This window comes from Mytilus edulis, chromosome 13 (genome assembly GCF_963676685.1).
Source record: "Mytilus edulis chromosome 13, xbMytEdul2.2, whole genome shotgun sequence".
Classification (NCBI taxonomy): domain Eukaryota; kingdom Metazoa; phylum Mollusca; class Bivalvia; order Mytilida; family Mytilidae; genus Mytilus; species Mytilus edulis.
In genome coordinates, this window is record NC_092356.1 from 1,464,665 (window position 1) to 1,489,619 (window position 24,955).

At 31.7% G+C, this 24,955-nt stretch overlaps 1 protein-coding gene across 1 annotated transcript in view; it reads right to left on the reverse strand.

Moving 5' to 3' along the window:
• Nucleotides 1-3,142: 3,142 nt before the first annotated feature.
• LOC139502334 (uncharacterized) overlaps nucleotides 3,143-24,955 on the reverse strand; it is a 55,489-nt gene continuing 33,676 nt past the window's right edge. Inside the window, exon 2 of the mRNA XM_071291781.1 lies at nucleotides 3,143-5,297. Within this exon, the coding sequence (XP_071147882.1) occupies nucleotides 3,352-5,297 (1,946 nt within the window). The 3' untranslated portion in view covers nucleotides 3,143-3,351. The remainder of the gene's footprint in view (nucleotides 5,298-24,955) is intronic.

Genomic DNA, 24,955 nt, shown 5'->3' on the forward strand with positions numbered 1-24,955 from the left:
CATTCACCGAGTTACACAAAGGACTTGATAGAATACCTATACCATCACTTTTGTCATTGCAACCATAAGGTGTCGCAGTTCTCAATTGTCTAATACAGTAGTCCTCTATTTGTCTACGGAGAGTCTTCGGAAGATTAGGATTGTTAAAGCTATGGTATATCTTTTCGAGAATGCGAACTGTCATAGAAACGATGGAATGATCGGGCTGATTGAAATGCTGGTACCGAATGTCGTTAGCATTGAGGTTAATGTCTGATCTATGACCGCACATACGTTTGTTCAGACTTCCTTTCGTTTCACCGACGTATACCAATCCGCAAGGTTGCATTCAATCCGTAGACATTTATCGATTTACAATTTAGATCACCGTAACTTCTGGTAAAATATGACTTCTTGGTCAAATTGCTAGTGAATTCATCATCTGTAATTAAAATTGCACAAGTTTTGCAGCCTTTGGTCCCACATTTCGAGATCCGACAGTGTTGTACTGTGTCATCAAAAACCAAAATGTCTTTAAGGAGAACTGAACATGGCTGTATATGTGTAATATTGCTATTGTCACTAGGACGATGATCTGAATGAGTCATGTTTGCGATATTTGTCATGTCTGGTGATGAAGGGACACCTGCCGTATCAGACGACACCTTGTCCATGGTAACGTCTGTTTTGGACCTTTTTATACTGGGCGACGTCCGAGCCAGTTTCCTGATGGATCTTCGTAGATTCATGCAATTGTAGTTTTGCTACTGGGCGGATGATGTCCTCGGGGACAAAATGTCCACCAGCAGAGACATCGACCCAGTGGTAATAAAAGTGGGACGAAAGATACCAAAGGGACAATCAAACTCATAAATCTAAAACAAACTGACAACGCCAAGGTTAAAAATGAAAAAGACAAACAAACAGTAGTACACATGACACAACATAGAAAACTAAAGAATAAACAACACGAACCCCCCAAAAAACTAGTGGCGATCTCAGGTGCTTCGGAAGGGTAAGCAGATCCTGCTCCACATATGGCACCCGTCGTGTTGTTTATGTGATAACAAATCCGGTAAATAGTCTAATTCGGATTTATAATCTGCTGAAACATCGCATAAAACAAGGTATAAGATTATCAGGCATCCATAGAGCTAGTGGTAGTTCTTCAGATATCCAGAAAATAATTGTTTTTCAGGAAATAAGAACATAGTAAATCATAACATTCAAAGACATTTTCTTTAACATCTTTTAAAATAATTTTTAAGAGAGAATAAAAGAGTAATTGAGTGTGAGTAAATGTATTAATTAGAAATTTCTCAGCCACTGAAACAGATATTCGCCATTCTTAACCTTGTTTAGGCGATCCGTTAACTCCATCGAAGCTAGGGTTTTGAGGACTTTAGTCACTTTTGCGCGCTATCAAAAATCAACCTTTGTTTTTGTGTAACAGCAAGGGACCAAGGATATATATTACTAGCCTCATCTTTGACTTTGTGAGATTTTAAAGGACTTAGGCGTGATTTGCAGTCAGTATTGTATGATTTGACTGTATTGGCCCAGTGGCGGATCCAGAAATTTTCATAATTGGGGGATCACTAACTGCCTAAGAGGGGGGCCGCTCAGTGATTCCCTATTTGAGAGGGTCTGGATTTGGGGGGGGGGGGGTGCTGTTATCTGTAAACATTTAATTGCCACTCCTTTTTTTCTCTAATTTTCAAAAATTTAAGCCCTTTTTTCACTAATCTTCAAAAAATTAGTTCACTGATTTCTCTAATTTTCATTTTTTAAGGGCATTATTTTTTAATCATTTAACCCCATCAAAACCCTCATATAAGCAACTAATTGTTTTCCCCTTAATTCGCCTTTGTGGCCCTTTTTATGAAAGATTCTGACATGCGATGTGGAAACTTAGTTCACAATTTCTCTTCAGTTTGTTCCAGAGGACATTCCTGATCAACAAAAGTTTGATTAACGGAATAACAGCAGAAATTAACTTGTAATGATTATATCACTGCATAATCCGTATTCTTATAAAATGTTGAAATCGATATTTGGAAATCATTTCTAATAAGTTGGAACTGTATACAATCCTTTTTGGAACGAGTTTAAGACTGAAAGGAGAGTGTAAACAAATCAAGAATAGTTCACATTTACTATTTTCGGTTTTAAAAAGAGACTAAAACGGAAAGTGACACGTGGTTGATAAAATCGAAAAGAGTCCGGATTTATCTGGAAATTATCATTGTTCGGTTTAAGTTCTTTTAGTAAAAGATATATATATTTGTATCTCTCGTTTAATTGATTTTAAATTATTTCGTATTTTACAATTTTAATCAGGGTCCATAAATTGTTATAAATACTTTCACGCATGCGTAGCATTCAGTACAGGAAGTACATGTTTAACTCGTGAAGACTTCTCTAAAAACGTTTGAATAAATTTCTATATTGGAAATGGAAATTGTCGAAAGTTTTTGATGGCAATTTATTTCAATTATCACGCAAATGCATTCGAAAAAAAGAATCTACGAGAAAGAACTTCAAATTGTGATCGTTTGGGAAATATTGAAATTCAAATGCGAACTGTCCCGGGTAACAATTTCGATCAAATGACGCAAACTATAGTATACTCCTGGTTGTTGAAATTCCAACTGACTGATTTTCCTGGAATAATAATTATGATGGTCAATTATCAGGTTTATTAATAATTAACGGATTAGTGACCCATCTGATGGCGATAACCGGATTGGTTGTAATCACAACTTGTAACACATGTTGAAAATGGTAATTACCTGGGGTCATAAACTTGTCAAAAACATGAAGACATGTAAATTTATTGTTTTTTAAGGCGAAATTATTTTTACACTTTTAAAATTTTAGTGATGAAATTTATTTGAAATACTTTCGTCAATCCGAAAACCCTTTCGTAAATTACTAAAGTGACGAGCGCTAGCATTCGGTACAAAAAGTACCCCGTGTTTTATTATACTTTGTTTGACATGACTTGGCCATGAGTTATTTGATCGTGTTATCCAATATACTGAAGGAAATATCTACGTTTTACAATGCAGAGAGCAGACAAATCTTCTTTTGTCGTCAGTTATACACGGTCTATGAATTGTCATGCGCATACATGTACATGTATCATTTACAAACAAGAATATTTTATTTGGTATATAATGCATTCGAACAATAGTGTTTATCATTATCGTCTTCACATCATTATAAAAGTCTCTTTGCGGCAGAATTGTCAATTCATCCGAGGATATTTCCAAACAAGGTCTATGAATTGTCATGCGCATATCATTTCCAATCAAGAATATATTTTTTTTATATAATGCATTCGAAAATTATGTATTCATCTTCACAATATTACAAAAGTCTCATTGCGGCAGAATTGTTCAATTCATCCGGGAAAATTTCCAAAGACTGTAAGAAAGCTTGTCGTGCGGATTCGTTGTCGCCAAATAATTGTAAAGCAATTCCCAATAAAGTGTAGGCCTCCGCTGTACTCCATACATCTGCATTAACCATCAAATATCTTTCTCCTATAACAATTTTTAAATCTTGAATAGAATCCTGACAATGTCTAACATCATTGACGTGATAATGACAAAGAACACTAAGGAAATAAGCATACGCTGTGGATGGAAAATAATATTTGTTATTACATCCCTCCATTAAAAGTTCTTCTGGTGTTAACGTTGAATTCTCTGTTAATTGTATACGATCTACAAATAGTATTTTCAGAAGATAAGCAACACTCTTCTTGTTGAATGACAGCAGTTTAAGTGACTGGTAATGAATTTCTGAAAGAGTCATTCCAAAGAACAGTTTGTTTAAAGTACATTTCGATATAGAATACCTAATGATGTGTAAAGCTTTCCTGTATTGCTTTGTTTTGTAAAAAAATGAAGCTATCATGAGCCATCCAGATACAGCGTCATGATAGACATTTGTTAACAGAGTACTTAAACAGGATTTGTACTGTTTGTATTGGTATTTATTGTTGATAGTTGCTCCATCAAGCGGTAAACAGTGAGCTAGACTTCTGGACCTCTGTGATATGTAGTATGCATATAATTGCTTTAGTGAAAAATGGTGACACCATGTGTTGTGTAATAATCCTGTGTTGAATATATCTAACTCAGGATAAGTTTCTACGAAAGAATTTGCAATATACAACATTCTGGATTGCACTATTTTTTTAACGTCATTTACATATAATATAAATGGTTCAATTGGAAAATTCCACATCGATACATCAAAGTTAGATATTTGATCAGAAAATAAAATGCATCGCCAACCATAGCTGTGTAACGTGTTTAATTTTTTTAAAAGTACATCACGATCAAGGCCCTCTATTTTGTTCTCGAACATGTTGTTTTCTGGAATGAAGTAATGTGAACAAACTGAATGCTCGACACAATAGACTAACCTGCTTAAACATCGCATAAAACAAGGTATAAGATTATCAGGCTTCCATACAGATGATGGTAGTTCTTCAGATATCCAGAAAATAATTGTTTTAAGGAAATATGAACAGAGTAAATCTTTACATTCAGAATCATTTGCTATAACATCTTTCAAAATTAATTTTAAGAGAGCATAGCACATTAATTGGGTGTGAGTAAATGTATTAATTAGTAGTTTTTCAGCAACTGAAAAAGATACTCGCCATTCTAGATCTTCTTTTGGTGATCCGTGAACTCCGATCGGTACAAAAAGTACCCCGTGTTTTATAATACTTTGTGTGACGTTATGACTCGGCCATGAGCTACTTGATCTTGATATCCAATTTACAGCAGAAGATATCCACGTTTTACAATGTAAAGTATACGCCAAATCCATAACTCCTTTTTTGTCAGTTATACACGGTCCACGAATGTGTTTGTCTTTATCCCCGAACAATATATTTCCCTTATATAATGCACTCGAAAAATAATGTTCACCATTATGTTCTTCACAACATTCCAAAATATTCTGATCTCTGCCATATTCTAGTCTTAATTGAGTAAAACCAGGTTTTACATCGTCTGTATCCATGGACAAATAAGTTATACTTGTATCAAAGTCGGGTTGTTGATCCGCATTCACATCAATAAATTTCATTACTCGCATTATATCTAAATCACTTCCTCGCATTTCAAGTCCTTCTCCATAGCTCCCACTTGTTATACATGTAATTGACTTGCTACTCGAAAAATTATCTCTCACCGTGTTCATTAATCTGATTGTGTTAACATGTTCTTCTGTTCCCACGATGTTATGACACAGATAGTTATACAGAGCTAGTGATATGTTTGGTGTTATAATATCTGTAATTAGAAAATTAAAACAAACATGAAAAAACATTGTTCAAGGTATATATCATCAAAAATTGTATATTTATGATGCCTTCACTAATTTTGCTGACAGTTATGTTCTCCACAGTATATTTGTTTTGAACATTAAACTTAAATCAAACAAGATTTGAATATTCAGATGATGTGTTATATTACACTTATTAGTAAAGTAAAGTTCAAAATAATTGAAATTGATCAGGGAAAATCTCTTAAATACACAAGAGGACTAATAAATTGACATGAACTAATTATAAGAGACATGAATAAAACGGAATGTTTGAAAATTTATTTTTTTCAACATGACACAGACATTTATAACTATAGGTCACCATACGACCTTCAACAATGAGCAAAGCCCATACCGCATAGTCATCTATAAAAGGCCCCTATAAGACAATGTTAAACAATTCAAACGAGAAATATAACGGCCTTATTTATGTAACAAAATGAACGAAACACAAATATGTAACACATAAAGAAACGACAACCACTGAATTATAGGCTCCTGAATTGGGACAGCCACATACATAAAAAATGTGGCGGGGTTAAACATGTTAGCGGGATCCCAACCCTCCCCCTAACCTGGGACAGTCGTATAACAGTACAACATAAGAACGAACTATAAAAAAAATAATCAGTTGAAAAAGGCTTAACTCATCAGATGGACAAAAATACAAGTGAACGTGGCCGGGTAATTATACATCCCGACACAGAAAGATACAATGAACAGATCTGAGAGTACTCGCAGTTATCTGACAGCTAATTCAAAGCCACTAACAACTAATAAAAAAATCATGCATCTAAGACTAAACTATCAATCCGTACACATCCAACATCCAATGGATTTAGCGTAAAGACGTCATAGACAGCCAGAGAAAAAACATGACCTTGTGCAATGACAAGTTACAGGTATCCTCAGATTGTAGATCCATGAATATGTATATGTATATAACATACTAGTAATATTTAGTTAGCTTTTAATTAACAAAATCAATATTTATACCAATAAAAACAATATTCAATGATCTTAATACAGTGTTGAAAAGGTAACCTTTTAGAATAAGTTTATTTAAAGGAGCGACAAGTTTACACGGATCATTTCTAAATTTCCGGGAACGGTTAACAACATTTCCGTAAAAATGAGGATGTGCTATCCCGTTTGAAACAAAAACAGATACAACCAAACTTCAAAACCAAATCTCTATATCTACGGAAAAATTTAGTAAAGGTTTTAAGTAATTTATGGTAACGATATCCCTGGTTTAATAATTTACCAGTAATACATAGATTGCGTTCGTTGGAATCAAAAACGTCACAACAGACACGGGCATAGCAAACGAGCTATGAAATATAAACACCGTAAGATGGTGCCAAAGGAACATCACCATCTAAAAATGGAAAATTAACAATAGTCGTAAATTTGTATGTGGAGTTTCCCGTTACAAACCAAAATATCTAAATCCAGGAAAGGACAGTTATTACCGAATATATTTGATTTGTTTTTAAGTAAGTTCCTTGCGGTAAATTTCAGCAGTATATTGAGAAAATTCTTGATTATTTAACGAAAAAATATCATCAAGTTAACGGTAAATTTCACCAGCATATTGAGAAAATTCTTGATTATTGAACGAAAATTTTTTCAAGATAACGGTAAGTGTTGTTGAATTTATCACTTGAATGAATTTAGGCATAAACTGTGATTCGTAACAGTACAAAAACAAGTCTGCTATTAAAGGGACACCATTAGTGCCCATGGGGATACCCACAACCTGTCGATAACGTTTGTTGCCATCAATATTATTAAGGAGAAAATTAACAACTTCAATCATCTAATCACATCTCCAGTTAGTATATCTAGCATATTTATCTTTCTCATTAAAGAAGAAGGCTTTAAATCAGTTGCAGCAAATATATTTGCATTCAGCTTTACCAAACGACCATTTAATTAAATAGGAAAACTTTTGTTTAATAAGATAGTGTGGAAGTGTAGTGTAAAGAGTAGAAAAATTAAAACTGTCAACAGAATCAAAAAGACCATCAAAAGCACGAAACTAATCTAAAACATACAAAAAAAATGTACACTCCAAAAATGGTTTATACCACTATGTTCATATATTTTATTACAATAGTTTATGATAAGCTCTTTAATAGTAGTTAATGAACTAGTTAAGAGCACTGAAAGATTAGTTTGTAGAACACTTACTAGAGGCCGAGATGAAACGATATTTAAATGGTTTTTTGTTTAGTTTCGGTAGCCAATACATAGAAGGGACTTTCAAATGTTCAGAAGAAGCCTTAAGCTTTGTGATATGTTTGTTTACTATATGACTCTCTGTGAAGCGGATGGACTTGAATGTAGATGAATTTAAAATTTCATTCTTAAGAACGTCCGTGTAATTTTTACGACATACCAACACCCCATTGTTGGCTGCTTTGTCGGCCAATACAAACACAAACGCTTTGAAAGTTCTTGAAGTGTATTTCTTATTCTTGACATAGGTGTATTATGTACTATATTATTTACTTCTAAACTATTTTCAAAATGTGATATGCTCTTATCTACCACATTCATACATTTATTTAAATAAGAATCAAGAGATTTTTATCAAATTTTTCCCGTTTACACCATTTTTTACAAAACGAAGAAAGAGCATCTTTGGTGACTTGAAGACACTCTTTCCAATCTATTTTAGATGGAGGACGATATGTTGGTCTTTTGTTTTTTAAGTTTTTAATCTCTCTGTCCTGGACGATATTGAGGTCCCCTGTAATAACATGGCCATGGGGAGCATATCTAAACGACGATTCACAGTTTCAAGTTAAGGGAGTATTAATATCTAACTATGTCTGATGTAACCGACGTATAATAAAAAAAATAAACTTCTGCTGGTTTTTTTTTGTATGTGTATGAAATTATTTGTGGTTCTATATTATAAAAATAGGGAGGTATAAAGTTTATAACGGTAGAGTCATTAAATATACTAGATAAGTTGATAAAATCAATACCTCTGCTTATATATTTAATTTGCAGAAAATCACGTTTATGATCTTCAGGTTTGTCGATACGCGGGAACAGCCTATGGTGGCAAAAAGCTGTAATTATACGGGAATATTCATACAGTGGGCTGAAGAATGAGATGGTGTCACAGTCTTTGAAAGTGTAAGTGTATAATTTATACGATGTTTAACTCGTTGATTTCGATTGATACGTTTCCCATGAGACCTATTGTTTCGTTGTTTTTTTATCAATAATATTCATGTTATCAATAGAAGAAGAAGTCAAAGTATATTGTCATTTAGACCTAGGGGGTAAGCTGCTTGTAGTTGTTTAATCCAAGACAGTTCGATATTTTTACGGGTATCTTCAAATTGTTTATGCGACTGCCCTTGTTGTTTCTGGACCGTTTCGAGCGGTTAAAATCTAATTAATTTAATATTGTGGGTGTGTTTAACTAAATGTTGATAAATTATACTTTTGAATTTCTTAGGTTTTCGGAAGCGTTGTAGATGTTCCTTTGTTCGTTTAAAAAACTCCCGTCCTGTTTGTCCTACATATTGTATACCACACTTTGGCTTTGTTCATGTAACCAGATAGATGAGGCTTTGGGTTTTTCATGTTATGTCACAGGAAAAGGAAAGCGAAAAAGCTCTCCCGTTCACTGTTGACCTTATGGTATTATTAGAAGATAATCTAGAACAGGTTTGTCATTTTCTGGCATTGCACGGAATTATTTATGGATATCCACGCGCATTTTTATTGAATCATCTGGCTGCAGCTGCATTGCCACCTTTAACAAAATTATAAAGACTGCCTAATTTAGATGGGGAATTTCGATTAACGGCGGTTGAATTATTATTTGGAATAAGGTTTTCTTTAAATTCGTGCAAAATTGACCTACCTTGATTGAATTTTTTTTATAATATTTTGTTTTAAAGTAATCTCTCCCTGTATGGCTAAGTTGGAAAGATTTTTTTTAACAAAACCAAATATCTGGGTTTTTTTTTCATATCAAAGATGAAGTTTTCCTTTTATAGGACCAATATTGAAGGTAGAAATAGTTAATGACCATGGCAATACAAATCTGTTTAAATCATTTTTTTTTGCTTTCATGACATCACTTGGCAATTTTAAATTTGTTGACAAAATTTTTATAAAACGACAGTTTGAAAAACAGAAGTTCCAACTAATGATGCCATTCTCTCATTTAAAGGTAAAGACAATGTTTGCCATCTACTCTTTTTAAAAATTCTAACATTTTCTTCGTTTATTTGTAAGGCAAAGTTCGGCCCAACGAGAAATCGTTAAAATGCATACATTATCAATGATTTACCATAGACAGTATGTGTAAAGTGAAATTCAAAAACGGTAACAATCTTAAAAATAATCTGATTGGTTCAAAATTTGCAGTGTGTTGTTTCCATATCAGAAGCATTGATTTGAGGCGAAATTTTTTAATATTTTTTGCATTTTTTGAGATTTTATTTTAACCCATTTGTTACAACATGAACATAACTTGAATAGCATATTGAATATTTGTAAACAAATTTGAAAATTCATTTAGTACTTAGAAAATAATGTGTATAATTTGCACCCTATGATCATTTACACGGAATTGTGTTACTTTCCGACAGATTTTAATTTTCATTATCGTATGTCCATACATTGCAAATGAAAGCTTTTTAAAATGGTATATCTCAATTTGTTTCATATTTTATACTTTTTGATAATTTTATTCCAAAGTCGTGTATCGTTTCTTTTGTTGATTAGTATAGTTTAAATGTTGCATAAAACACTTGTGTTTCTTGTGTGTCAAACATTGTTTGCCAATCTGTCAAAATATTTACCGATTTAAGGTGGTATGGGTGTCTTCCTCCATCTTGGTTCGTAAAAAACAGAGAACCAAAGGTCTATATTTTCCATCAAGTTAGCAAAATTTGATGCAGTAATGCAGATATTTAATGTGAATTATCATTTATAAGAACCAATTTATAAGAATATAACTTATAAATATTAATATTTTTGCAAATGATAACTATTTTTGGTTGTTTTTATTATTTTTTAGATTGGCATTTTAAGGGGAGGTAACTCTAAAACATTGCATTTTCTGAAGGATTCTACATGGAATTTTCCTATTTTGTATTTTAGCCGGAAAAAACGTACGGTGACTTTATCTTTTCTTTTGATATTCTCAAAGCAGTGTCTGAAAGCTATCTTTTCCTGTAGTATTTAACAATTTTATCATTATGTTAAGTTTTTAATCACAAAATGGTGTTTTTTCCTGTATAATCCATACAAAATGTGTCATTTTGTCCCGTCCTGGAGCTTGAGAAAATGAGCGGTGACCCATCATTTTTATTATATTTTCGACCTATATATCAATAGATACTACGTTTTGGCAAAGTATGAACAAATTCTATCATTTTTATTTTAGACTCCCATACCACCTTAAGCAAAGAATTTAACCTTATTATGTAATGCTATTATACAACCAAACATCGTAAATTATAGTTAATATATCTCAAAATAGCATAACCTGTTAATTTTTTGTTTACCATACAAATAAGTCATTTGCAAGCTACGGTGATGTAATTTCCTTTAAATTATATTTTCTAATTGAACACAGAATAGTATAAAATAAAATGTTGCTCATACTCATTTGAAAGTTTGAAAGAAAATACAAATTAAAGTTGTTGCTTAACTACAATCTCAAAAGCCTGTTTTTATTTAGTTGCAATATGTGTTTTTTGGGAAAATCTATGTTCGTTCCTATTTTCAAAAGACGTACTAATAATTCCGAATACGCAATATACTTTAACTTTGTACTTTGATAATAAATGGCAAGAAACATTGCAAATAGAGTATTTTTTCAAACTACCTCAAGATAAAAATAATTATTGTGTTTAAATGGTTTATCAACATGTAAAGGTGTGGATATAAAAAACGAGTTCTCTTTTATATGAAATCCAAAGTACCATACACAATATCTGAACGTAATCAGCCGTTCGCAACGTTTTCTGTATACAAAACCATTCGATAGTGAATTAAAACATAGTTTAGATGTGCGTAGATGTTCATATAATACATTCACAGACCTATCTAGAACTCCGAGGGAAATTAAAAACGGAAAGTCCATAATTAAAATGCAAAATCAGAACCTTAAACACATCAAACATATGGATATTAGTTGTTATATTCCTGACTTGGTACAGATATTTTCTTATGTAGAAAATGGTGGATTAACACTAGTTTTATAACTACCCAAACTGGTCATTTTTATAAAAGTTGCACAAAATGACAATATATTGTCAACGATGTGTGAACAAAACAAAGCGACATATAAGCTGAAAATGTCAGAAATAGGGGTACATCAGTCAACATTACGTTATAATCTGTATTACTGTTAGAACAAACAAACATGCCATCAAAGAAACACAAAAAAGCACATCAGCAAAAACGAAAAACAAGAATACTAAAATTTACCATATCACAACGACATCGATTAACACTATGACGAGATGTATAAGTACCAAACCACCTTACATGGATATTTCTAAAAATAGACGAAACAAATAAAGTGATATCATCAAAGACAAATAAGAGGTGATAACAATGTCTAGAAGGTATAATTTTAAACCATCATGTAATATTCAATACATTCAACATGTTCAAAACTCACGAATTTGAAAGAAACAACAATGCAATGACAAAACTGGAAAATCGAAACGAACCCTTCCAAAACTTATTTTTTTCTAAGATTAAGGCCGTGGTTACATTGACCTACACTCGGTGTTGCGTTAGTGTAACTCACACGTAAACAAAACACAATTACGTTCCCATTGATAAAACTCAATGTTTACATGTAATGTAAATCATGTTATGTCTTTATGCAGTCAATACTCAATGTAGGCCTTGTTTAGGTTAAGTCTACACAAAACAAGGCTTTAAAAATACTTATTTCACCATGTTTATGTATAAAAGAAACGATTTTTGATTTAAATTGATATTTATGACAAATATTGATAAAGTGCTTTCTGGCGTCACACGTAGGTCTTGTGTGGACAAAATACACTTCTGGCGTATTAAAATTTTGAACTTGTTGCCTTTTGTTGGCTGTTGTTCGTGTGATTCTTTGTCATTTGTGTTCTCCAATTTATTTATATTGTAGTCCTGTGTTGTCATTTTGATGTTATATGTCACATGGCCATAAAAGTGCGAGGTTTGGCATGCCACAAAACCAGGTTCAACCCACCACTTTTTCCATTAAAATGCCCTGTCAGGAATATGGCCATTGTTATAATATAGTTCGTTTCTATGTGCATTACATTATAACGTTGTGTCGTTTGTTTTCTCTTATTTTCGAGTGCAAATTCACATTGCGATAAGACGTGTCACGGTACTTGTCTATCCCAAATTCATGTATTTGGTTTTGATGTTATATATATATGTTATATTTGTTATTCTCGTGGGATTTTGTCTATGTGTGTTACATTTTAGTGTTATGTCGTTGTTCTCCTCTTATATTTAATGCGTTTCCCTCGGTTTTAGTTTGTTACCCCGATTTTGTTTTTATCCATATATTTATGAGTTTTGAACAGCGGTATACTACTGTTGCCTTTATTTACAATAATGTTTGGCTAAACTTTATATATTTATTTGTTTTAAGAACACTTTACATGTACTTATGTTTATTAACCCCTTATCAAGACATCAACATCATCAATGACGAACACATAATTTATTTAAAAAGGTCTTCCGGAATCGACTGGACGTAGACATAAATATTTGCCACTGGGTTTACTCAAACAACGATTCACTCTTATATGCAATACTATAAAAAGTAAATAGTTGTGTCTGTCTAGTATCTCAGATCAGTTAAAATACACTTAGAAATATTTAAAAAAAAAAAAGCATTACCCCCTTCTCTTTTCCAAATACTCCTCGGCCAAAAAAATACATTTGACACAAATATAAAAGATAGAACTGTACGATCATCAACTGGATTTACACAGAAATATTTGCCACTGAAAAATTATTCTTATAGTTTGTTACCCCTATTTTATTTTTTGTCCATAGATTTATGAGTTTTGAACAGCGGTATACTACTGTTGCCTTTATTTACAATAATGTTTGGCTAAACTTGATATATTTATTTGTTTTAAGAACACTTTACATGTACTTATGTTTCAGTCAGGGCACTTAGCGAACTCCATAATATTATGGAATTGGCTAAATTTGACTGCTTTATGAAAAGCCATAATATTATGAGATTAAATAATATTTCCAGTAATATTATGTGTGTCCATAATTTTGAATATTATTGAATTTCATAATTATGCATGAAAAAATAAAATTTGATGTGTCCGAAAAACAATGTTTTGGGTACTGCTAACAAGTTCCGTAATTTATTAATCTTGAAATGCTATTTTTATGATCATCTATTGATTAAATTCATCCGACAATCGTCGCCTTTCTCGCGTCTTATTTAAAATGCTTTCGTCTTCAATGTCTTTTATCTAGAACAGTATTTTGTACAAGGGAGACAAATCGTGTCGTCTTATAAGCCATATTTTTGTTAAGTGTATTATCGTTCCTTAAACAATGAATAAATCGTGTTTTAGAAAATAAATGTAGAATATAAGTGTGTCAGTTGACCTCGTTTTCAATACATAAGTTTTATCAAGGGGAAATGTTATAAAAAAAATAGTACACATCCTTCAGACGTCTTTATAAATTATAAATGACTATGTACACAATAGGTATAGAAACACATTACTTTCACGTGTTTATATGTCTTGATTTGACGAAATTTAATTAATGGTCAGATCCACAAAAACTCATTACATGCAATTGTTATTGTTTCAAATTCAGTTTATGTTGCAGACCGTTTTAATGTTGCTTATGTGTATTTGTGTATGTTGGGTAAGGTGGGTACATTAATTCGAATACACATGCATACAACGTATTTTTTCTGTCACCATCAAATTTGAAATGTTTCTTTTCAAATCCTTTAAAAATAAAATTGTGTCTGTAAAAGAAAAGTCTCTTGTGTTGTCTTACATGTAAATAAAAATTACATCTTAGAATAAAAATCGAGACATCAAGACAGAATTCAAATCATAATCTATAAACATAGGCAGGTAGAAATTAGATATTCATTTTGATGTATTACCAATAAATATTTATTTCGACGTCGGTCAATATCTGATGATAGATACACCTGAGTATTTAAAACAGCACTATGACATGTATGATTGTTATTTTCCTACATAACACGTTGCATATCAAAATTCAGTTATTGTCCATTTCACTTCTATATATCTGCAGAAAAAAATTCTTAAAAAATTAAAATAACATATTGGTTCTTGAGAACCACAAAATTAATTTATATACAGTCGACTCTCGTTATGTCGAAGTCAGCCGGACCAGAGAAATATTTCGAGATAGACGTAGTTCGACTCAAACGAACACCAGAAGTTCGACAATCTAAGGGACACAACTCTTGCTAAGCTTGGTAAAGCTAAAATAAATCCGGGTGAATATGGCAAGGGAATCGATATTCTAGTATCAGATCGATGTGTTTGTATGTCACAGTCTTTTATTATTATAATGATATTATTTTTACTTATTCAATTGTTTCAATTAAACAAAAATCCTATGGCTTTTCCAAGAGTGTAAATTCCAATCGATAGTTTCGTTATTAAGGTCGGTTATAGCTGACAAAACTGTTTATTCTCGGATACAAAAGATTTAAGAAAATTTTGATTTCTATTCATTTTGTTTTATCTCACTCTTTCTTTTCAAAAGAAAATATAACAAGATCAAATAAGCCGTTTGAGTAGTTTTTAGGTGATCATCAACGGAAGCCATAATCCTCACTTTATACACACCCAAGCTCATTAGTGTAAATCACACATTAAATGTTTTGTTAACATTTTAAATACTTTTTCATCAACATTAACAATGTATCACTAATTATTTATCAAAATTCTATAAAAGATAATCTTAGGTAAACACCCATGGAAATAGCATGTCATAAATCAATACAGGGGTCAATGACCGGAAATTTAATTACACGTGTATTGTCAGATTAACTCTTCAATCCATTTAAATCCCGGAGGTCATGTTTTGACATATGTGTATTAGTTCGAGATAAAAAATTAATTTTGAATGCTTTTGTTAACCTTGGGACCGTAGATTTAGTTCGACTCAACCGAAATTTCGACTCATCCAATTTCGACTCATCAGGAGTCGAATTACATACTTTTGTATGGAATAAAGTTCGGGACCACGTGAAAACTTCGACTCATCCGAAATTTCGAGTCAACCGAGTTCGAGACAACGAGAGTTAACTGTACAAGTATAAAAACAGCAGAAGAAATAAATTGTAAATATTAAACTATTTCAATGCGAAGCAAGGTCATATGTAATACAATATTATTTAGTTCAGCAGTATCATTAATTGGTAAGAAACAGATGACATAATTTACGTTTGATATGAAAATTTATACACATTGCAGAATGAACTCATAATATTAATGCCTAGTTGAAATTATATCACAACGTACTAATGGGAGTGCAACCTGCCAAAATAATCTTTTGGAAATACATGTAAATTAAGATATAAGTACTGTATGAAACGTGGATGATGACTTATACATGACGACATTTATAATAGACTTTTATTTTTGTTTGTTAATATATAATATTAAAATCGAAAAAAAAAATATTCTATTTCTATTTATCCAAATTTATTCGTTGACTTCTTTACACATCATACTAGTCAAAACACGAAGTTTGTTAGTCAAAATATAATATAGAATAATATAAATGAATATATTAAATATTTATAATATACAGATTTGAACACTCCAAACAAATATCAATCACTACGTGTTAATCGCAATTCATTGAATGGTAAATCAGTTGATTCAAACAATAAAATATAATATAAAAGCTACGAGAAATCTTGTATAAAGGTTTAAAAATTGTTATATTATCTCGGCTAATATTCTAAAACTATAACACCTGTATTCCTTAATTTCCGAATTAAGTAGAATTTTTTTAAATATTGAGAGTAATGACTTATTGCTCCGGATTCACAATAATATGTCCGAGTAGGACGTCATGTCTAATTACATAAAATTGAGATCGAAATAGGGAATATATGTAAAAGAGACAACTCCAGCCAGAGAGCAGACAACAGACTGACACTTTGTGAACTAGCAAGACTTGAATCCTGGTGAACATTTCAGACTAGTAAAAAGCCGGGTTGATATGGTATTATCGTGTTTTGTCGTAAGGAAACTGTTTTTCTCCGATTTAAGTTTAAACGAGTGAATTCATATAAGATATATGACGACGTCCCATTGAATTGCTTTAAACTAATACAATAATAAATTAAAAACCAATTGTTCAGAGAACAATTGAAGGTCTTTCCACCAAAACAATGTATTTTAATATGAAAGGTGTAAAAATAGGTTTAAAATGTCATTTCAATCGTCAAATGATAGCTTATTGTACGCTGATTCCAAAAATATATGGTTTCTAAACAATATTTTTTTAGATAAGGGAGATAATTTCTTACTTCCGGTTTGAAAAACTCTATTTCCGATAATATTTGACTATTTACTTGACACTGATTCCAAAAATATCTTGTTTTTTATACTTTTATGTAATAAAGTACAATAAATAGCTACTTCCGGTTTACACAAGGTCACTTCCGGTTGTTTTTTGAAGTTTAAATGGTTTGATACCGTTTGTCAAAAAGTCTCATGACTTTATTATGTATACAGATGGGGTAAAAGCAAAGGTCAAAATCTAGAACGTCAAATTAAGCTATGACCTTGTGATCAATTTCAAGGTCATTAACCAAGAACCTCAAATCAAAAGACCATAGGTCTAAATTATGTTTAGTTAATGAGTTATATCACCATACGCGTATTTTTAAATACCAAAGGGGAGAAAACTCCCTTTCACATTCAACGTACCCTTGCAATCAAAATTTACGTGTTACGACATGTCACAACAAACGATTTAGAAAAAATAATTTGTCGATATCTTAAACGTACGTTGGAAATGAGTGGAAATGAGCCATATTCAAAAATTAGAATATGACCTTGACCTTTGACCTTGACCTAATTTTCATTTTTTTGGACCAATGACCTCAAATCAAAAGATCCTAGGTCTCTATCAATTATGGTTTACCAGTTAGAAATGCAATTCACTTATATCAAATGAATAAGGGGAAATAACTCTCGTATGGAGCATTCATATCACTTCGGTCAAAATAGGACAAATCATGCAAAGGATATAACGAGCAATTTTGTAAAATAAATTTGTCATAATATTTTACGTTTGCGAAGGAGTTGCGCTCACAAGGAAAACAGTGTTTGGGGAGATTACTCCTACAAAGAAAAGTTTTCGGTTACGCAGGGTAAATTTCAAAAGCGCATCAATTGTTCGATATCATATACCAAATATCTAAGCGACATATTGCAAAACAAATGTTTATCGCACGAACAAAATTAGGCGGAAGAAAAAAAAAAAAATTCAGAGAACAATTGAAGGTCTTTCCATCCTTTTTGATATGAAAAGTTGTGAAACTAAGTTGAAAATGTCATTTCAATTGTCAAATGATAGCTCCTAGTAAGCTGATTCCAAAAATATATTGTTTCCATACATTTTTTTTTTAAATAAGGGAGATAATTTGTTACTTCCGGTTTGAAAAATGTTACTTCCGATTATATTTAAATATTTACTTGAAACCGATTCCAAAAATATCTGGTTCTATATACTTTTATCTTAATAAAGTACAAAAAATAGCTACTTCCGGTTTACAAAAGGTCACTTCCGGTTGTTTTTTTTCAAGGTTAAATGGCTTGATACCTTTTTCTAAAAGTTGTATATCTTTATCATGTATACATATAGAATAAAAGCAAAGGTCAAAATATAGAACGTCAAATTAAGCTATGACCTTGAGATCAATTTCAAGGTCATAAACCAAGGACCTCAAATCAAAAGACCATAGGTCTTAATTATATTTAGTTGATGAGTTATATCACTAAACGCGTATTTTTTAATACAAGAGGGGAGAAAACTCCCTTTCACATTCAACGTACGCTTGCAATCAAAATTTACATCTTACGACATGTCGCAACTAACAATTTAGTAAAAATAATTTGTTGATATCTTATACAGTCTTTGGATATAAGTGAAAATAAGCCAAATTCAAATATTAAAATATGACCTTGACCTTTGACCTTGACCTAATTTTCATTTTTTGGGACCAAGGACCTCAAATCAAAAGATCCTAGGTCTCTATCACTTATGGTTTATAAGATAGAAATTCATATCACTTATATCAGATGCATAAGGGGAAATAACTCTCATATGGAGCGGTCATATCGCTTCGGTCAAAATAGGATAAATCATGCGAAGGATATAACGAGCAATTTTGTAAAATAAATTTGTCATAATCTTTTACGGTTGCGAAGGAGATGCGCTAACAAGGAAAACAGTGTTTGGGGAGATAACTCCTACAAAGAAAAGTATTTGTTTACGCAGGGTAAATTTCAAAAGCGCATAAACTTTTCGATATCATATACAAAATATCTAAGCGACATATTGCGAAACAAATGTTTATCGCAAGAACAAAATTAGGCGGAAGAAAAAAAAAAAAAAAAATAATCAGAAGAAAAACAATAGGTCTTTCCACAGAAAAGTGGAAAGACCTAATTACATATATGAATGTTACTACCTATTAAGTTTACAAAAATGTCGCGCTTACAAAATACTAAAACAATATAACCACTCTCTGTGAAAGATGGGCGACAGATTCCAGAGGGACAGTCAAACTTATAGATCGAAAATAAACTGACAAGGCTATGGCTAAAAAAGAAAAGACAAACATTCAATAATAGAACCCAATACACAACACAGAAAGGTAAAAACTGAGCAACACGAACCCCAACGAAAACTGTGGATGATATCAGGTGCTCCGGAAGGGTATGCTGATCCTGATCCACATGTGGCACCCGTCGTGTTGCTCATGTTATTACAAACCCGGTAAATACTTTAATTCGGTAAGTCATATACGTGAAAAGGAAAGGGGATTTTAGTTATGAAATAAGGAACATATCCGATATCATCTGTAAAAACGGTTAATCCATAACTATCATTTATCATCTACAAAATACCACATTTAATAACATGCATACTCTATCGACACCATTCAAACTCTCGTTAATGGTCATCTTTGAAAAACTAAAGCTAATGATTGAAGAGTTTTGAAGAAGGCTTATTTTCTTTGGTAAAGTGCTAGTATTACACCATAACGAATATTATGGTACACCATAATTTAAGATATATTATAAAAATCAATAATATTATAAGTAAGTAAGTAAGTAAGTAAGTAATTTTTATTGGTTTAAAATCCAAAATTACAGGATTGATACCAAGACAATACAAATTTGTTATACACAAAAATACAAACATATATATATATCATAGCAATTTCATAAACATTATATGAGGAGGTGGTACCACAAAGTTATTTAGTGCTTTATAAAGCATTTCTAGAAATGTACATGTCGCTTATAAATTTAACAATAATTCTAATTATATCAGTCTCAACACACGTATATAAAAATTTAAATCTTGCTTCATTAGTCATATCTAAAAAAGAGGGAACTATTTCACTAATTTTGGAAAACAGTTGGTCTCTAATTAGGTCTTTCCACTTTTCTGTGGAAAGACCTATTGTTTTTCTTCTGATTATTTTTTTTTTCTTCCGCCTAATTTTGTTCTTGCGATAAACATTTGTTTCGCAATATGTCGCTTAGATATTTTGTATATGATATCGAACAGTTTATGTGCTTTTGAAATTTACCCTGCGTAAACGAATACTTTTCTTTGTAGGAGTTATCTCCCCAAACACTGTTTTCCTTGTTATCGCATCTCCTTCGCAACCGTAAAAGATTATGACAAATTTATTTTACAAAATTGCTCGTTATATCCTTCGCATGATTTGTCCTATTTTGACCGAAGCGATATGACCGCTCCATATGAGAGTTATTTCCCCTTATGCATCTGATATAAGTGATATGAATTTCTATCTTATAAATCATAAGTGATAGAGACCTAGGATCTTTTGATTTGAGGTCCTTGGTCCCAAAAAATGAAAATTAGGTCAAGGTCAAAGGTCAAGGTCATATTCTATTTGAATTTGGCTTATTTTCACTTATATCCAAAGACTGTATAAGATATCAACAAATTATTTTTACTAAATTGTAAGTTGCGACATGTCGTAAGATGTAAATTTTGATTGCAAGCGTACGTTGAATGTAAAAGGGAGTTTTCTCCCCTCTTGTATTTAAAAATACGCGTTTGGTGATATAACTCATTAACTAAATATAATTAAGACCTATGGTCTTTTGATTTGAGGTCCTTGGTTTATGACCTTGAAATTGATCTCAAGGTCATAGCTTAATTTGACGTTCTAGATTTTGACCTTTGCTTTTATTCTATATGTATACATGATAAAGATATACAACTTTTAGAAAAAGGTATCAAACCATTTAACCTTGAAAAAAACCAACCGGAAGTGACTTTTTGTAAACCGGAAGTAGCTATTTTTTTGTACTTTATTAATATAAAAGTATATAGAACCAGATATTTTTGGAATCAGTGTCAAGTAAATATTCAAATATAATCGGAAGTAACATTTTTCAAACCGGAAGTAACAAATTATCTCCCTTATTTAAAAAAAATGTATGGAAACAATATATTTTTGGAATCAGCTTACTAGGAGCTATCATTTGACGATTGAAATGACATTTTAAACTTAGTTTCACAACTTTTCATATCAAAATACATTGTTTTGATGGAAAGACCTTCAATTGTTCTCTGAACAATTGGTTTTTAATTATATTTAGTTTTGTACATTTTAAAGTGAAATGAAATTCATCTTCAACTTCTAAGAAGCACAGAGGACAAATTCTTTCTTCTACAGGGGTTTTAGTGTGACGCCCTTGTTCAATTCTAAGAACACTGTTACTAATACGAATTTTAGCAAAATGCCCTATTACTTTACTGTCTATATTTAACAATAAATAGTTTTCCAATTTATAATTTTCTTTAAGCTGTCTATATGTTCTCAGCTTATTACCATGTACTGATTTATTATCACAAAATATATTTTCTTTCCAATAATTAAGATATCTATCATTAAGTTTGGTATGAATTGCATATAATAAACGTCTTTTTGAAATAGTATCATGATTTTTCCAAACATGTGAAAAATTTAATGTAGCAAGTAACTGTTCAATCTTTTTAGCAAATCCATTGGTTAATTGCAGGTTGGAACAATATACATCTTTTAGTAAACAATTGTTATCAGATTTGATCACATGCAACCAGAAGCCAATTGACAGTTTTAAAGCTTCTATAAAAACTGGATACATACCAAGTTCAGCTAGTACTGCTAAATTGACAGCTGATTTATTTACTCCAATTAAAGTTTTTGCAAATTTAATTTGGACTTTGATGGTAGCCAATGACCAATATTTTGACTCTAGATTTGTATTATCTTTTATCATATACAGAGACCAAACTTCACTACAGTAAAGAAGTATAGGTTTAACACAAGCATCAAAAAGCTTTAAGTGAGGTAATACATTGATATCTTCAGAAAATAACAGTTTTCTAATACAAAATATAGCTTTTGAGGCTTTTTTACAGAGAAGTCTCACTGCTTCTGTAAAACTACCAGATGGTTTAAACAGTATACCCAAATATTTATATTCTGTACAGTGTTCCAAAATATTATCACTAAAAACAAACTTGTCTTTTGTAAGTTTTTTACCTAATTTGTTAAAAATCATAACTTTGGTTTTGTCAAGATTTACTGTTAAATCCCAACTAGTGCAATATAAACTAAGCTTGTCAAGGCATTTTTGTAAGCCATTAGCCGATTCAGAAATAAGGACTAAATCATCAGCGTATAACAGACATGATATATGATTATCATTTAACTTGGGTGGTTCACATGTTGAGTCAAAAATAGATGATAAATCATTAATATATCTTTCATTATACTAAAAAAGGGACCATTTATGTTGTAATAAGACAATTTGTAAAAGAGGGCATCTCTGTTAATAGTATCAAATGCCTTCCTGAAATCAATGAAACAGGCATATATCTTTTTTGATGATTTAAATGCTTTATCAATTATAGTTTTAAGAGTTAAAATATGGTCACTTGTTCGACTTCCCTTTCTGAATCCAATTTGCTCACGAGAAATAAGTTCATTTCCTTCAAGATACTTTTCTAATCTGTTATGTAAAACTTTTAGAAAATATTTTCCTAAACAACTTGAAAGGGCTATACCTCGGTAATTAGATGGATCATTAAAACACTCATCCTTGAAAATGGGCTTAATAAAAATTTTTCTCCATAAAGTTGGGTAGATACCAGACTTAAGTATAAGATTAAACAATTTTACATAAACATCAATATTCATATAAGAAGATATTTGTAACATTTCATTTGTAATACAATCTGAACCACTTGCTTTATTATTCTTTAAAGATTTTGCTGCAATAACCACCTCCTCAGTTGTAATAAAACTATTTAACATCTTAGTACATGTGTTACAATCTTTAAAAGTAGTATACAGATGGGTGCGGTCCTAACCTTGACAGAAGTTAACTTAGAGTTAACTTGTTGACTGCTTTTTAAGTTAACTTGAGAATTTTTAAGCAGACCAGCAAGTTAACTTCGTCTACGGTGGACCAGACCTACGGTCCGCTTTTTTATGACTGCTGCAGACCTATCGACGGGTCTGTTCCAGACCAGACCTGTGGACAAGTCTGCTTTTGACCAGTCCTGAGGACAGGTCTGCTTCTGACCAGACCTGTGGACAGGTCTGCTTCTGACCAGACCTGTGGACAAGTCTGCTATTGACCAGACCTGGGGACATGTCTGCTTATGAAATGTTATCGTTTTTGCGACTTTTCATATCAGACTTGAGCTTTATTAAAATATGTATAAACAACATTCGCATTGTTCTTCCCAAGAAGGCCTCTGATAGCAAATTTCTTTACTCGCTATACTCTACTAGACATTATTAATAACAACACAATTCTTTCTTTTTTTTCTTTTTATATATTCTTATAAACATTAGTCAATTACATAGAGCTATCATATTTTTTTTAATTAGAAGGCGGATAGAAATTAGGGTTATCCCACGCATCGGAACAACATTCGTATATCATGGGATATCAACATCTTTGTCGGCGTTACTTCGTTCCCCGTTTTTTACCTGTCCCTTCATAATTTTAACTTTACGCATTTATACATGCATGGATATTTCATTGTTATTCTACTTATTTGGATTGGATTTACTATTCTTTTTCCGCAGAATATTCTAACGAAAATTGTACAGTTGTACAGTGTCCGGATATGTACGATGTGTTAAACTACCAACAATCTCGTCAAATTCGTCAGATTTGTCGAGAGATTTGTGCACATGAATGAAATAGTTGTCACTTGACGTTTAACTACAAACAAAATCAATCAGCCGACATAATAGATTAACAGTATACTATTACCAGAAGAGAACCTCAAATACATTTTTTTATTAAAAATCACAAATGCACCAACATGTCAGTGTTGGTACATGTACTTGGATGATTCGGCCTACTAGTTTCGTTTTACACACCCTAGTGACTGTTCAATATTATGAATACAGAGATGAAACGCTGACATTCTCAATGTATGCGAAAAAAAATTGCATTAATTGTTTTCCTTATTGCTTACATTTGCCGTCCTACTAACATGTTCACAGGAGTGCCAGGAGAAGACATAATTAGGCGCCATCCCAACAGCGGCCATTTATTTTATACATTGAATCCAAACATAAAAAATATGGCTGATTTACTATGCGGATATATATACAATGTAGATTTTTAAATTAAAGTGCACATATGCATGAGGTATCAAATCTACTGAAATTTTGTTACGTATCAATATTTTGAATAAAAGGAGGACATGCTGACATCCTAAATTAATGCGAACAAAAATTTGTTGTTATTATATTGCAATATTACTGTCCATTGTATTATACATTGAATCCTGGCATAAAAAATATGGCTTATTTACTATGCCGGTATACATGGTATATAGATTTACAAATTAAAGTGCACATAATTATTTATGGTCAGTTTTGGTCAATGCAGTCAAATCATTTTGTTGTACAAGTGAGCATGAGGTATCAAAACTACTGAAATTTTGTTACGTATCAATATTTTGAATAAAAGGAGGACATGCTGGCACCCTAAATTTATGCGAACAAAAATTTGTTGTTCATGTTGTTATTGTATTGCAATATAGCTGTCCATTGTATTATACATTGAATCCTGACATGAAAAAATATGGCTGATTTACTATGCTGGCATATAGATTTACAAATTAGAGTGCACATATGGTCAGTTTTGGTCTTGGTCAATACGGTCAAATTATTTCATTGTACAAGTCAGAATGAGGTATCAAAACTATTGAAATTTTGTTACGTATCAATATTTTGAATATAAGGAGGATATGCTGGCACCCTAAATTTATGCGAAACAAAAAT